At 39.2% G+C, this 17,607-nt stretch overlaps 1 protein-coding gene across 1 annotated transcript in view; it reads right to left on the bottom strand.

Moving 5' to 3' along the window:
• Window positions 1-8,886, bottom strand: part of TTC1 (tetratricopeptide repeat domain 1) — a 52,052-nt gene extending 43,166 nt beyond the window's left edge. Inside the window, exons 1-2 of the mRNA XM_077780762.1 lie at window positions 8,787-8,886; window positions 7,058-7,422 (exon numbers count right to left, since the gene is read on the bottom strand). Coding sequence (XP_077636888.1) covers window positions 7,058-7,390 — 333 coding nt within the window. The 5' untranslated portion in view covers window positions 7,391-7,422; window positions 8,787-8,886. The remainder of the gene's footprint in view (window positions 1-7,057; window positions 7,423-8,786) is intronic.
• Window positions 8,887-17,607: the final 8,721 nt, after the last annotated feature.

The raw sequence follows: 17,607 nt of genomic DNA, 5'->3' as shown, positions 1-17,607 counted from the left end.
AAAGCAGGAAACAACCTCCTTGACCTCAACCGCAGCAATTTCTTACTTGACACATCCCCAAAGGCAAGGGAATCAAGAGCAAAAATGAACTACTGGGACCTCATCAAGATAAAAAGCTTCTGCCCGGCAAAGGAAACAATCCGTAAAACTAATAGGCAACCGATGGAATGGGAAAAGATAGTTGCAAATGATATATCAGATAAAGGGCTAGTATCCAAAATCTATAAGGAACTCACCAAACTCCACACCCGAAAAACAAACAATCCAGTGAAGAAATGGGCAGAAGACATGAACAGACACTTCTCCAAAGAGGACATCCAGATGGCCAACAGACACATGAAACGATGCTCAGCATCCCTCCTCATCAGGGAAATACAAATCAAAACCACACTGAGATACCACCTCACGCCAGTCAGAGTGGCTAAAATGAGCAAATCAGAGAACTCTAGATGCTGACGAGGATGTGGAGAAACGGGCACCCTCCTACATTGTTGGTGGGAATGTCAACTGGTGCAGCCCCTCTGGAAGACAGTGTGGAGGCTCCTCAAAAAATTAACAATAGAACTCCCCTAGGACCCAGCAATAGCACTGCTAGGAATTTGCCCAAGGGATACAGGAGTGCTGATGCATAGGGGTACATGGACCCCGATGTTCACAGCACTCTCAACAATAGCCAAAACATGGAAAGAGCCTAAGTGTCCATCAACGAACAAATGGATCAAGATNTCTCTCTCTCCTAGAAATAAATAAAAAAATTAAAAAAAAAAAAAAATACAAGCAATTATCAGGGAATGCGATGAAAAATTATATACCAACAAATTGAACAATTTAGAAGAAATGGACANACAATGGAATACTACATGGCAATGAGAAAGAATGAAATCTGGCCGCTTGTAGCAACATGGATGGAACCTGAGGCTGTTATGTTGGGCGAAATAAGTCAGGCAGAGAAGGACAGATACCATATGTTTGCACGTACAGGAGGATTAGGAGGAACTTAACGGAGGACCATGGAAGAAGAAGAGGAAAAAAAGTTGGGGAGAGGGAGGGAGGCAAACCATGAGAGACTCTTGAATGCTGAGAACTGAGGGCTGATGGGGGTGGAGGGGAGGGGAAGGGGGGTGATGGGCATGGAGGAGGGCACTTGTGGGGATGAGCACTGGGTGTTATATGGAAACCAACTTGACAATAAACTCTTAAAAAAAATCTTAGCTGTCTTCTTCCTCCATTACTCTTGTTTTTGTTTTTGCCTCCTCTCCATTACTACTGATTTAGGAATTCTGCTGAGAACTAGAACTCCACTTGAGCCTGGATTATCTTCTCAGCTACAGGGCAAGTCAAGTCAGCTTGAACAACAGGCTTTAGCTATTGATACTTGATTCTGCCTGAAGAGAAACATACACAGATCCTATAATAGCATTTCTTTCCAAATCCTCATAGGTCAGCTTTATGTGCTCTGTTTGGTAAAAAGTCCATGCTGGTGGTAAAAAATCAATTTTTATTTATATTCTCAAAATGGAATAACGAGTGTTGTTGATTATAAATGGGATGTGTGTTTACTGTATTTAAAAAAAGTGGATCATGAGTAAAATAGATGAAGGGGATTAAGAGGTTCAAACTTGCAGTTATAAAATAAGTCATGGGGTTTAAAAATACAACATAGGCTATACAGTCAATAATACTGTAATAACTTTGTATACTGACAGATGGTAAGCACTATCATGGCAAGAACTAAGTATGGAACTGTTAAATCACCATGTTGTACCCCTAAAACTAATATATTTTTAAAATGTTTTAATGTTTATTTATTGGGGGGAGGAGGGGCAGAGAGAGAGGGAGACACAGAATCCGAAGCTGGCTCCAGGCTCCAAGCTGTCAGCACAGAGCTGGACGTGGGGCTTGAACTTACAAGCCACAAAATCATGATCTGAGCTGAAATTGGATGCCCAACTGACTGAGCCACCCAGGCACTCCCACCTAAACTAATATAACTTTGTATGTCAACTACACTTCGAAAAAGTATATTAAACATATATAAAAATTCCCCAATAATCACACCCATATCTTTCCAAACTTTTATGTACGGACATATTTTTTACATAGGTTTTTAACTTAAAAGGAATCATCACTTGCAAAGAAAGAGGATCTCTTTTGCACTGCTGGTGGGAATGCAAACTGGTGCAGCCACTCTGGAGAACAGTATGGAGGTTCCTCAAAACATTAAAAATAGAACTACCCTACAACCCAGCAATTGCACTACTAGGTATTTATCCAAGCGATACAGGTGTGCTGTTTTGAAGAGGCACATGAACCCGAATGTTTACAGCAGCACTATCGACAATAGCCAAAGTATGGAAAGAGCCCAAATGTCCATCGATGGATGAATGGATAACGATGTGGCATGTGTGTGTATACACACACACACACACGCACGCACACGCACACACAATGGAATATTACTTGGCAATCAAAAAGAATGAAATCTTGCCATTTGCAACTACATGGATGGAACTAGAGGGTATTATGCTAAGTGAAATTAGAGAAAGACAAATATCATATGACTTCACTCATATGAGGACTTTAAGATACAAAACAGATGAACATAAGGGAAGGGAAGCAAAAATAAAAACAGGGAGGAGGACAAAAGATAAGAGACTCTTAAATATGGAAAACAAACAGGGTTGCTGGAGGGATTGTGGGAGGGGGAATGGGCTATATGGGTAAGGGGCATTAAGGAATCCACTCCTGAAATGATTGTTGCACTATATGCTAACTTGGATGTAAATTAAAAAAAAAATTAAAAAATAAACATTACAAAAAAAAAAAAGAAAAGGAATCACCACTGACTATTCTACGACTTGCTGTAAAGGGAAAACACCTGTCATGTGTCTCTTCTACTATCAACACACTGAACAGTTCTGGGATCAGATGTGTGGGAGTTTCCTACACCAACAACTCTAACTCTACAGCAGACACCAGATGCTGTCCTGCATTTTAACTCAATGTGGACACACTCCATCTGGAGATAGCATCAGATCCTACAAATTAAGGACCTGGTCCCAACCCCATCCCTACTTCAGATGCCAACTGCAAGTCCAGGTTGTCACCTCAGCTTTTGACCCATGCGCTATAAATTGGAAGTTCCCATGACTACTACTTCAGTTGTAATTATCTGCTAAAGAGGCTCACAGAATTCAAGAAAACAATTCATTTACTAGATTACTGTTTTACTCCAAAGAATACTACTCTGGGTATAACCAGATAGAAGAGATGCATAGGACAAGGTATATAGGAAGGGGCATTGAGGTTCCATGCTGAGTATGTCACCCTCCTTGCACTTATGTTCACCCAATTCATAAACTCTCTGAACCCTTTTTCTTAAAATTTTTTTTTAAAAGTTTATTTTTGAGAGTGTGTGTGTGAGCGGGGGTGGGGGAGGGGCAGAGAGAGAGGGAGACACTGAACTCAAAGCAGGCTCCAGGCTCTGCAATGTCAGCACAGACCTGGACACAGGGCTCGAACTCACAAACTGTGAGGTCATGACCTGAGCACTTGACTGACTGAGCCACCTAGGTGCCCCTGGGGTTTTCATGTGGGTTTCAGTACATAAGCACCACTGCTCAAATCACTGGTCACCAGTGATGCACTCAACCTCCAGCCTCTGTCCTCTCCCCAGAGGTGGTGTGGGGTGGGGTGGGGCTGAAAGCTCCAAACTCTGATGACCAGACCTCATGGAGGTGATTTTTGGAAAGCTCCTATGCGTATGGTTGAAAGGGGCTGCTTATAAATAACAAAACACACCCTCATCTCTTATTAGGAAATTCCAAGGGTTTAGGAACTCAGCCAGGAACTGAACAAACCCAAATACATCATTGTTACTATAAGCCATATTATAAGACCTGCTTAGTTCATTTAACAGGTATTTTTTTCCACATTAATATTAAGATTTATCTTTTTAACGACTGCGTATGTTACTGCATAAAAATGGCAAAACTGTTTAAAGTAACATGCTCTGTTGAACATTATTTCTAATGTTCAAAGTTATGAATGTTATGACACACCTTTATGTATACATCCGTACACATCTCTAATAACTTCATTAAAATAAATGACTAAAGAGAATCAGAGGTTGAGTTGTGCTGTCCAATATGGTAGGCACTAGCCACACGTGACTATTTAACTGAAATAAAAAAATTGTAAAATTCAGCTTCTCAGCTCTACTAGCCACATTTCAAATGCTCCACAGCTGAAGACTATTAAAATGTGGTTGATCACGACCAGTGAATACCATATTGAACAGAGTGTACACAGAACATTCCCATCATTGCAAAGGGTTCTATTGATAGCCTTGGTCTACAGAAATATTCATATTAAATATTTGATAGCAATATCCCACAGAAATGACATAGCACTTTAAACTCCCAAAATTAGCATAAGCACTTTTATGTTCTCCCATTGTTGACATCAGATAAATACATGAGACACAGTGTTTTAATCTGCATTTAAAAACTATTAGTAAGACTAAAAATCTTTTCAGATTTTTTGGCAATTTGTGTTTATTTTGTTGTTGAATTATCTCAACTTTGTCTATTTTAAAAGAATCAAGTTTAAAGGTATCCTGTTCCCAATGACCTATAAAAGCAAAACATGTGTGCAGTGAAGAGACATTTCTTCATCTGTTTTGCTGGTTTCCTAATAATAATTTTGTAAAGATATTTACCAAAACAGCATAAAAATACCTAAGAGAGTAGAACCACAATTAGGTAAAGGCAATCTGCACTCCTGGAAGTTGCTTCCTTAGTGGAATTAATGGTTTAAATAACAATGGTTATCACCACAGCATGTTGTTTCTAAGAGATACTGTTTAAGAGATAGATTTTCAAATTAAGCTATGAAAACATACAAGTTGACACACAAATATAAAATAGAAATGTTCATCTGAAAAGTGATTATATTTACACTAAAGTCTAGAAGAGGAAAAACCAACCTATGGAATAAGAATCAGAGCAGTGGGTCCCCAGGTTGGTGGGGGTGCAGGGACAGAATGAGTGGTAAAGCACACGGTGGGAGTTTCTGGAATGATGATGATGTTCTGGATCCTAATAAGGGTCTGAGGTACACAAGTGCATACATTTGTCAAGATTCACTGAACTGTATACAGGCAACTTAAACAGTTTCACTACATGCAATCTTAATTTTTAAAAGGAAGAAAAAAGTTTAAAAGGCATCGTGCCATTTAGAATATTCAACTTAGAGGCAATAAAAGTAATTGTGTTAAATATTTATAGAACTTAAAATGTGATTTCTGGCCAGGAGACACAAAGTTTTACTAAATTGGGAATGGGAAGCAGAGTATGTAATGTCTAGAGCCAAAACACTCACTGTCAAACCAATAGCACAAGAGAAAATTCACCATCAGGGTAAAATACATTAAGGTATCAGAAAAGCATTACTAACATTTTAACATAGACATTTAATCAATGTTTCTAAAAAGCCTGCACTTGTGATATGAAAGCTGGACCAAACATTTTCTGGAAAATCATTTCCTAATTATTGAATAGTATGTGATTTAATTTTCTGAGCCATTTCTGCTGAGGTAGTTTATGAAATCGATTCATTGTGCCCTTTGCCCTTCTCATCTAAGCTATTGTTATTTTATCCTATCACACTAGCACAAAAGCTAAAACATGCATGTTAAAACTAACAGACTTGGGGTGTGTGGGTGGCTCAGTCCATTAAGCATCTGACTCTTCATTTTGGCTTAGGTCATAATCTAACGGTTGTGGGATGGAACCCCATGTTGGGCTCTGTGCTGACAGCATGGATCCTGCTTCAGATTCTCTCTCCCTCTCTCTGCCATTTTCCCCACTTGCATGGGTGTGTGCACACTCTCAAAAAAAAAAAAAAAAAAAAAAAAAAAAAATAACATAAAATAAAATAAAAATAAAGCCAATAGCCTTGATGATGAAGAATGCCTAAGGAGAGACAAGATGCTCCATGTCACATTACCTCCCCACTCCCACTGTTACAATGCACATTCAGTATCCCTGCCCATTTCCAATATATCATAACCTGTTCAGTGAGTGAGCTGTTCAGAAACCTATGCTACAAATCTCATTCAAGTTCTTTGTAGACAAGCTCAGATATTAAGGCAACTCTTCAGATGACCTCAATTATGAGATAAGAAGGAAGGATACGGGGGGATACAAAGACTTCTGTCTCCAAAAGTGAAGGTTTGCCCAATTAAGGATGTGGCCCAGGAGTAAAGAAGCAGGAAAATGTACATTGTATTAGTGTATCTGCTTTGTAGAAAGACAGCAATTTTTGCTATTAAATGCTACATTATACTTTGGAATCAAATAGATCTGGGTTTGAGAATCAATTCTGCCATTTAATAGATGTGTGATCTTGGAGAAGCTACAAAGTTCTGCTTTCTTACAGGGAATGCTAGTAGTATGTCTCCTAGGTGTGTTATGAAGATTACATGAAAACACAAGCAACTTTCTAAGTTCAGTGGCTGGCAAATTATAGGTGCTTAACAAATGATAACTACTATCATACACAAGTCTGTTCCTCAAGAATGTTATGTAAACAATACAGGGCCCAGTCACTGCCCTCTGTAACCAAACCACCACCAGGATATTCAGGCAGTCATTTTTCTTGCCATCAAGGAATTAACACAAATAAGCAGCATACCATAATTCTAAAGTCTAACCAAAAAAAACATCCTTTAGAGGAATTTCAGTAGCCAACCACTGATAAGTTTTTTTTTAAGCTAAATGGTATGTACAGATGTGAGAAAATAAATTTGACAAAACAAAAAGAACTCAAAGTTGACACTTCCCCCCCCAAAAGGAAATCTGCTAAGCTGACACACTCCATGCTTCCCTGCCATGCTACTGATTTATCTCAGCTCCATCACTACTAAAGCAGTAAGAACACAGGTGAGCAAGCAACTCTTTCAGCACAGAGGACCCAATCTCTGACACAGTATCAACCACATTTATTCACTTTAAAAAGCAGTTTATGTGGCAGATAGTGCACAATAAATATTTACCTGTTTCTCTTCATCCGGCATGTTTTTTTCCAGTTCTATTAGATATTCTTCATCTAGTTCAGAGGAATTCACATTATCATCAGGTTTGTTCTCAACCCTGTCCACTCCTGGCTCCTCCTTCTCAAATGAGGTGCTAGGGTCATGAAAACACTCCTCTTCTCCCTGGTCCTCCTGGGGATGCGCTGCAGCCTCCTTGAGTAGCTTGCTCTGCAAACGGTGACCTTTGGTATTAGAAACTGGAGGGCCAGCACACTCTGCTTCCTGGGGATCTGTAACTTTCAAACCATTGAAAAGATCCTCTGGAACCCTACAGTTTTCTGCCTTTTCCCCCATGCTGTATCAGTGAGGAAGGTGAAGCTGAAGTTCTGGGAAAAGAGAAAATACGTTAGGTAATGGTGCTTATACAGGTAGCCACCACTTTCCACAAGTCTGCCGAACGCCACTTCGCCTTTAACATTAGCATGGAACATTAGCATGGTAACAGCTCTTTTTATAAAGGTGAGAATCTCCTTCAGATTTAGTTTGTGAAAACAGGTAAATATTAATGTAGGTCTTTTGTAAAAGCAAAGTGGTATAACTCAACCTTTTGGAAAGCAGGGTGTGGCAGGTGCGTGGATAATCTTTGCTTTATGCCATTTTGGCTCAGGAAGGTTTGGTAAAACGCTCAACTTTTGGGACAGCAGGGGAAACCAGTATTTTAAAAAAAATTCCTACCTATACACCTAAACGAATTTATGCATCAAAACACCAAAACACACGTTAACTTCCTTTCATTGAAATTCACTATAAAATATTTTGGTTATCATAAGCCCATAAATAATAATGCCAAACATCATTTTAACTGACGCCAGTTTCGGAACTTCATATAAGCAACAAAAGACACCGATTGTAATGGGACTCTTCCTCTTTCCACTGGTCAAATTTTGACAGGGTTATAAAAAATGGGCATAAGGTAAAACAATGGTAAGAAAATGGGACGCCCCTAACCGTTATTCAGAATGAATAGCCAGATCGGGGGGAAAAAAAATAGGGGCCTGTCTTTCCAGCACCGCCATTCGAAGCTAAAAATAAGCGTCTGACGGTGCTCAAAACGCAATCAGTACCAAAACAGCGCTCGTCAACTTGACCCAAGTGCCTGTTGTGGAGCCCACGCAGGTTACAATGGAAGAGAAACCCTGGCGCAGCTGGTCCTAATCAGGATCACCATGGGGGTCAGACTCAGGCACTAAAAGAGTGCTTCTCAACCCTGGCTAAACAAAATACTACTTGGGAAGCTTTAGCAAGTACTGCTACCCAAATCTTATCCTCCACAGATTCTGATTTTGGCGTCTGGCGTAGGCCCAGGATACCCGTATTTTTAAAAAGGCATCCCAGGTGATTCTAACGTACAGCCAATTGAGATCAACTGCTGTGAGAGCTGAGTCAGAGCGTCAGCAGCCCCACCCCTCGCCCCTCTGGTCACAGCAAAATCACGCCAATGACCCTTGTGTCGCGACAAGAGCACGAATTCGTCCCAGCTCGTCCCAAGAAAACTTAAAAAAGCAAGACCTTAATACTACGACTTAGACGCCACACAATGTTTTGTTACCCCCTTGCTTCCAGGTCTAGTGGAAGAACGCAGGAATTTGAGGCCCCGGGGTTAAGAAGAAGCCACCCTACGCTTCCCAACACTTCGTCTTCTAGCTGAGCCCCTCACAGCCTTAAGCCTACAGCCCCACGCAGCACTCACAGCTCCCCGGTTCCTCTCGCCTTCACCTTCCCAGCCTCTAAGATCTTCTACTTCCGCTCAGCCAAGTGCACTTCCGTCGGCGCCAACCAACGGCATCGCTGTTGGCAAAGCATCCTGGGAAATGTAGTGGAACCCTCAGGGAGAAAGCATGTCGCTGTCGCGGTGTGTGACGCAATTGTACGGACAGAAATGTGGGTGGCGGTTTCCATCTTGGGTTACGGTGGGAGTCCACTGTATTCAGCACCCGCGAAAAGAGGAGAAAAGGTGGTCTCCAAGCTCCAAATGGTGGTTATGTTTACTCCGTCACTCTGACCTCTTATGCTAGCAATGTATAAAGGAATTCTGAAGCATAAAACTTGTACAAATAATTTTTTCTCTCAAATGTTTCTCAAAGTGTGCCTTTCAAGGGATCCATGGCTAGATCAAAACAGTTTTCATAATAACATTAAGTTGTTATTTGCCTTTTCCGCACTTCTTTCGTGAATATACAGTGTTTTCCAGAGGCTGTGTCATGTGATCGCGCAGCGGCTTGAATGGAGAAGGAGCTATGAGAATCCAGTTGTCTTCTGTTAAGCCAGAGATTTGCATAAATAAAACAATGTCACTCTCACTATAGTATTTTTTGTTTTAGAAAATATAGTGATTTATAACGAGATTATTTATGTTGGCATGTAATAGGTGTATTGTTATTTTAAATTAATAAATTCTAAATATTATTCAGTTCTAATTTCTAATACAGTAAATATCGGTAAGTATAAGCCGCATAAAAGCTTTTTGTGGTCCTGATTAATATTAAGAGTGTTACGGGGAAGGGAACTGTTGTCCAATGCATTCTTTCAAGAAATGTTTACTGTTTATTAAACCCCACACATTATGCTGGGAATACAGAACTGAAATATCCCTCAAGGTAGCCCGACAGGTAATCAGTAATAACAGCAGAGTATTACTTAGTTTTCTGTAATTCACAGAACGTATTGCAGAGAGAGCTAGGAGGGACTTTATCAGGAAGGATATCAAACTTGTTTTTTGAATCTGTGTCTACATCAGGTTACCCACACCCTTGTATTTTTGTGTATGTCAAAAGCTTTAATATACAAAAAACATTAAAAATATATCAGAATTTTGGAAACCTTTTAATATTTAAAATTTTTTTAAATACAGCAGGAACTAAAAAACTGTTCAGTAGTTAGGCTTATTATGACCTTTAAGAAGTCCTGTCAGGTGGAAAGAGATACAAACTTCTTGTTATAAAATAAATAAGTCACAGAGATGAAACATACAGCATAGGCAATATAGCTAATAATATTGTAATCATTTTATGTGGTAAAAGTGACTGCAGTTATTTGGTAAGTGTTGAGTAACATACAGAATTGTTCAATCACTATGTTGTACACCTGAAAGTAATATAACATTGTATGTCAACTATACTTCAATAATAATAATAAAAAATAAGCCCTGTTAATTAAATTTTGGTGTAATTGAAAGGCTCTGAATTATGGAACAAAATAATGAAATACATAAAATAAACTTGAGTTACAATGTTAGCTTTTTTACTTTACTAGCTGTCCAACTTTTAATTATGATTCTAGTAACTAACATCATGTATTTATTAACTGTAACATGCTGTGGAAAATGCTTTGGGTGGATTATTTGATTATATGAATTCTAATTTGGCCCTGCCACTTGACTAGCTATGCGACTTTGCTACAAATTACTTAATGCTTCTAAACCTTTTCTTTTTAAATGTTTATTTTTGAGAGAGAGTGCAGCATGAGCTGGGTAGAGGCAGAGGGAAAAGACAGAGGACATCATGCGGGGCTCGAACTCAAGAATGGTGAGATCATAATCCAAGCTGAAGTTAGATGCTTAACTGACTGAGCCACCCAGGCACCCTAATGCTTTTAAACTTTAATATATAAATTTGCCCCATATATAAAAATTGGGTTGCAAAACAACAATACCTCACCCTTAAGTTTTGGGAGAAAGAAATAATATAATCCAGGAGAATAGGGCTTGACCCATAGTGTTTACTAATGTTAGAGACAATAATATTATGTGACAGGCCTTGTGACTGTAGCTGGTTACAGGAAACCTAATAAGACACTGTCTCTGCCCTCCCCATTCCCAGGCACACATAGGCTAGTCGGGGAGGGATAGATTGGGAATAAGAGAAAGGCACTACTGAGCCTGAAGGAAAAAGCAATCCACTCTTTTGTTTTTTTTAAGTGTTTATTTTTTTGAGAGAGCGAGTGACAGAGCATGAGCAAGGGAGGGGCAGAGAGAGAAGGAGATACAGAATTCAAAGTAGGCTCCAGGCTCTGAGCTGTCATCATGGAGCCTGATGTGGGGCTTGAACCCATGAAGAACCATGAGATCATGACCTGAGCTCAAGTTGGATACTTGCTTGACTGAGTCACCCAGGCACCCCTCACTCTTTTTTTTTTTTTTAACCAAGATCCACTATCCAATAGGCCCACTTTAGTAATTCTTCACTAATAAGATAATTGAGTTATGCTATTGAAAGAATAATAGTTAATTAAAAGGAAAACACAAGGAAGGCTGAAGGACATCATAAAAATATCAGGATTATTTTTGGAAATGATGAGTAGCTGGATGTTACTATACAGCACAAAGCAAGAAACAAATTTTTACAAATGGAAGCCCACCAGTTGGATCCTGGAACCATGGAAATTTTGTCTTTGTGCTCACAGCCACTATTATACAAGGAAAAGACATGTTTTTCATTGAGAGGGCAGTTCTGTTGTTATTTTCCTGGGGCAGAGACCATGTCTGTCTTGCTTTCAGTTGTAAGGGGTCAGTGAACATTCTGTTATGACACAGGTGAATGATTCTCATTCAAGAATTTATGGCTAACTAACTTGGATGCAAATTAAAAAATAAATTAATTAAAAAAAAGAATTTATGACTAAAACACTGTGTAACTTGGTGCTCTGATGAGTTGTATAAAGAGATTTTGAGACTTCTGGAATTATAGGATTATTGTAAGAATTAAATGGTGTCATGTCATATCTAAAACACAAGTGAAGTGCTCAAAATAGAAAAAAATACTTTTTTTAATGTTTTATTTATTTCTGAGAGAAAGAGAGACAGCGTGAGCAGGGGAGGGTCAGAGAGAGAGGGAGATACAGAATCTGAAACAGCCTCCAGGCTCTGAGCTGGCTGTCAGCACAGAGCCCGACATGGGGCTCGAACCCACGAACCATGAGATCATGACCTGAGCTGAAGTCAGACGCTTAACCGACTGAGCCACCCAGGCGCCCCAGAAAAAAAAATACTTTAATAGTAATAGCCTTTAGCATAGTAAGTACTCAATAAACATTTGCCATTATTGTAATCATTATTATTAATGAAGTTCTCACAGTATTATCAAGATTATGATCAATTACTAATAGTACTTGATATTACTAGGGTTACTCATGATCATCAATATTAATAGTGATAATATTTATGAAGCTTTCATTAATACTCCCCAGACAGAGGATTGAGCCCCTAAGTTTATTGAAAGAATGGAAGCTGAACATGAATGAATGAATAAAGAATGAATGCTAGGCATCATAGTAGAGCCTGTGACATGTACATCAATGAATCAGGAGAATAGTAAAGGAACCATTTCTCTTTCCTTTTCTTTCTGGGGGAGAACTGGGTGATTTCTTGTTGGCATGGGATGATACAAGAGAAGGAGTCTTATACTCAAGGTTTGCGTTGCCATGACAGTAGGATTGCTGTTGAATATGGTGGAAGAGTGTGGGCTCTGGAGTCAGCCTTCCTTGGTCTGAATCTCTGCCCAGCCTCTCAGCAGCTGTGTGATCTGATGTTGGACAAGTCACTGAACCTTGATACCTACTTCATAAGGTTTCATGAAGCTTAAATAAAATAACAAGCCTAAAGCATTTCCTACAGACCTTCACACAAACTTTAACATAAATTGCTTTGTGGAGAATCTGCAGGCAGAGATGGAAATCACTTCTGCCTCCCCTGATGACTTAGTATGTATACACCGTGCTAAACTTTTGGGAGGCTCTGTGCATCTACCTTCCCTGGAGCTACAGATTTATGCTAGACTGACTCAGTCTTTTCTATGCCCAAAACAGATATGTTCATATTGTGGGGCTTACTGAGCCCAGCTTTGAAGATAAAGCTTTCTGCTCTGCGACCCTCTACGTCCTGAGCTCTATTCTCCACATTCCTCCAGAGTTGGGGTGCATGAACTTGCCAAAGCAAGGTCTAACATCCAAGAAATAGCCAGGAATGCCACTAGAATTCCTTGAGCATGAGATACATTACATAAAATACAAAATTAAGATGTAGATCTTATTGTCCTATGGTATTTCCAAAAGATACTATTGCTTTTTATTTTTTCACAGTTTCAATTTTCAAATTGAGATTTTTAAAAAATTATTTATTTTTGAAAGAGAGAGAAACAGAGCATAAACATGGGAACGGTAGAGAGAGGGAGACATAGAATCTGAAGCAGAGGGGGGAGGGGGGATGGGCATGGAGGAGGGCACTCGTGGGGATGAGCACTGGGTGTTATGTGGAAACTAATTTGACAATAAACTATTTGTAAAAATAATAATAAAAAAAAGAATCTGAAGCAGAATCTTCACAGAATCTGAAGCAGGCTCCAGGCTCTGAGCAGTCAGCCCAGAGCCTGATGCTGGGTTCAAACTCATAAATCACAAGATCATGACCTGAGCCGAAGTTGGATGCTTAACCAATTGAGCCACCCAGGCACCCCTTCAAATTGAGATTTCTGATAGGAGACATAACCAAAAGCAAACATTCTGTGCATTCTAGATTTCTGTTTTCCCATAGAACAGCATGCCTAATAGCAATAAAATGTCAGCCATATATGTAACTCTGAATTTTCTAGTAACAGTATTAAAAATAGTTAAAAAAGTGAAATTAATTTAAGCAATATTTTCTTTAACTCAATACATCTAAAATATTCTCATTTGAGCAGGTAATTAAATATAAAAATTAAGAGAATACTACACATTCTTTTTTTCATACTACGTCTTTGGGATCATGTATATATTTCACTGTTATGGCACATCTCAATTTAGACATTAAGTTTTCATTGAAAATACCTGAATTTGTACTCAGATTTCATAAAATTTTACAGTTAAGTTGATTTATGCATCCAAGTTTTTAAAAAAATACTTCCCAATGACTGAATCAAATATTAATTTTTAAAATTACTATTATTAATATGAAATGAGAAATTTAAGTCCATGATTGCACTAGCCACATTTCAAATTCTCAATAGCCACATGAGGTTAGCATCTACTGTATGATGCTTAGACCTTCCAGAACAGCAGCCAACTAACATTCATAGAGAACTTACATGTGTCATGGGTTATGCTCATTATTTTACATTTGTTATTGTAGGTAATCCTTGCAATGACCCTGGCCTCCCTTTGCTGTTATTTCTTATAATTCCTTCTTTCCTTCAGCATGCAGTAAGCAGACTGATATTTATTTATTTATTTATTCAAAGTTTATTTATTTATTTTGAGAGAGAGCAAGCAAGCAGAGGAAGGGCAGAGAAAGAGGGAGAGAGAGAATCCCAAGCAGGCTTTGTGCTGTCAGCACAGGACCTGATGCGGAGCTCAAACTCACAAACCATAAGATCATGACCTGAGCCGAAACCAAGAGTTGGATGCTTAACCAACTAAGCCACCCAGGTGCCCCACCAGACTGATCTTTAAAAACATGAATCCTATACAAGACTTTTTAAAAAAATGTTATTTATTTATTTTTGAGAGAGAGAGACAGAGAAACACAAGCAGGGGAGGGGCAGAGAGAAAGAGGCACACACAGGATCCAAAGCAGGCTCCAGGCTCTGAGCTATCAGTGTAGAGTGCAATGCTGGGCTTGAACTCATGAACTGTGAGATCATAACCTGAGCCAAAGTTGGACACTTAACCAACTGAGCCACCCAGGTGGCTGAATCCTGTACAAGCCTTAACCATTTTCATTAACTTTACACTCTGATTAGAATAAAGGTCAGAATTTGTTATCATGACTCATAAGGCCCACGCGATCTGGTCTCTACCCACCTGACTGACCTCATCTTGTCTACTTTCCATTTTGGATACTACAGTTCTTTCTGTTCCTGAAACACAGCAGTATTTGCCCCACTTCCAGACCTTTGTACTCAATGTTCCCTCTGCCTGAAGACATTAAGAGTCCTTCCTATGCTTTGCACAATTCTTATTCTTCAAGTATTGCCTTAGTATTACTTATGCAGCTCACTCTAATATGACACCCTGTACATTTCCTCTATATCATTTATCACATCGTAATGATACTGAGTATTTACTTGAGTATTATAACTCCCTTTACAAGGCTGTAAGAACCACAAGAGATTTGTCTGTATGTTTTGCTGTGAAATTCCTAGAGCCTAGCACAGTGTCTGGCACTCAATAGACAATCAAATATTGTATAAATCGATTACATTGGTAGGTATTATTATTACAAATAAGACCAAGGCTCAACGAGGTTAAAATTCTTCCCCAAGGTCACCCAGCTAGTAGAACAGAACAAGGACACAAAGCTGAGTCTAACCACAAAGTTTATGTTTTTCTAAAGAACAAAAGGAATGGGTAGGTACAGTAACCTTCAAAAAGGAATGGTTTTGAAGGTGATTTATATCTATAAAAATATATGTGGATATATACTTGGCAGGAAAACTCAGCCGTATTTTTTAGTGTCAAGCAAATGGCTCAGAGCCTGGTTAAAGACAAGGCCTTTAATGCTTGTGATAGATAGATGAAGGTCCCACATAAAATGGAGACTGAATGAATGTCTTGGGGTGAGTCATCCAGAAAACTGCCAAGGCAAGCACCCCACACCCACTTGCCTGACTGTCCAACATCCCCTCCCCCCATGCCTACAACCTGGTCATTTGGATAAAGAAAGGGTATTTGTGCCCCAACCACAAATGGAATGACTGACCTAGTACATTTTTTCCTGGGGACTCATGAGCTGGACCAAATAATTTATTCTGAGTTAGCAACGACACTTCCAACCTTGCTTTGCTGTATTAAATGTCAATGTCCATCTTAAAGCATAAAGCATTGTGTTCATGCTGCACAAACCTTTGCAAGTTCAGAAGGCCAATTTTCATCCAGCAGGTGGCAAGGACAGGAGTCAGAAGGAAGAAGAAGGGGACATTTGTGGAGTAGCTGCATGTCAAGCACTGTGCTGAACACTTTGATCTGTCATTGAGTCCTTCCAGTCTCCCTTTGAAGGAGAAAGAAACCTTTGCACTCTGGAAAGGAGACTGTTCCTTTATCATCTTCTGCTCAGGTCAAAGCAGAGACAGTGGATATTTGGACAGTTAAATAGTGTACAGGTTCCTCAGCAAGAAGCTCAATCCCAGGATTCAGATTTCAGCTTGTAAGGCCCCTACTCTGAGGCTCTCATTTTAAAGAGGATGCCTCTAACCTCCCCATCTCCCTCTGGTTAGTCTCTCACAGCACTCCATTTCACAAATCATGGCATGCTAAAAAATTATTTTCAATATTTTAATGATCTTTTATTTGGTTATTTCCCTTTTTTCTAAGGAGGAAGTATAGCAGAGTTTTAGAGCAGGAGTTGGCCAACTTTTTCTGTAAATGGCCAGGTAGTAAGAATTTTAGACTCTCTGGGTTATGGTCTCTGCTTCAACTGCTGGACTACTGTTGTCACATGAAAGCAGTCATAGGCACCATGTAAATAAATGAATGAGAATGTCTGTGTTCCAGTAACACTTTATTTACAAAAGCAGACATCAGGCTGGACTTGGCTGGAAGGCTGTAGTTTGCTGACCTGTGTTTTAGAGCACAGATTGTAGCATCACAGTGGGCAAGACTGAATAACAGCTCAGCCCCTGACTAGTCCTGTAAACGTGGACAAACTCCTTAACTTCAATAAAGTTCTGGTTCCCAACTGCAACATGGGGATAATAACAGTATTTCCCTTCTAGGCTGATTGGGAAGTATAAATAAATTAGCATCCGTAAAATACTTAGAACAGGGCAGGTCTTTAAAAATTAATGTCATCAACATTAGCTTTTAAGTTTCACAAAGGCAGGGGCCACATCAGTTGTGTCCTGAATGTTTGGCACAGTGCCTTGCAAAAAGTAGGCAGTCAGGAAACACTTGTAAAGAAATGAATGAATCAATGATCTCTTATTAGCCTCAAGATTAAAAAAAATCAACAGGGTTTATTCTCTGTTGCTTTTGAAATATATAAAGTAGGTTTTTCTTTTTCTTTTTAAGTACCATAAAAATTTTCCCCAACTCTAACTTCAGGCTGGGTTCTCTATACAACTCAGACCCCAGCATCAGACTAAAATTCTTTCAAAGCCAGAAAAGAAGGCAGCTTCCATTGTGCAAATCAAATATACTCCCCAGTAAAAACATCTCAGAGTGTGTATTTCCCATAAATCCTTGGGGAAATTTACCAAAATACCAGATTGTTTAGGAAGTGTCTTTTTTTTGGCCATGCTGACTATCTCACAGTACCTTGTGATTTTGAGTTCAAGACTGCGAAAGCACTTAGTAATGCCCCAAACATAATCTGAGGTCCGTTCTAGAATACTTTAACCTGATATTTGTAGATCTTTACTTTGCTATTTAAGACATTAATTATGGCCACCTTGGAAAACTTCTTGGAAGAATAAATATGGAATAAGTATTCACAGATGTTGGAAAGGCACAGCTTATGAAGGAAACCAACTTCCCAAACATTCCTGTTACCTGTCTAGTTATCCCTATGTTTAGAGATTGCCAAGGAAATGACTGGTGATCCA

This window comes from Crocuta crocuta, unplaced genomic scaffold (genome assembly GCF_008692635.1).
Source record: "Crocuta crocuta isolate KB4526 unplaced genomic scaffold, BGI_CrCroc_1.0 scaffold343, whole genome shotgun sequence".
NCBI classification, from domain to species: domain Eukaryota; kingdom Metazoa; phylum Chordata; class Mammalia; order Carnivora; family Hyaenidae; genus Crocuta; species Crocuta crocuta.
Note: the sequence above shows the minus strand (reverse complement) of the source record. Positions and strands in the feature narration are given on the sequence as shown.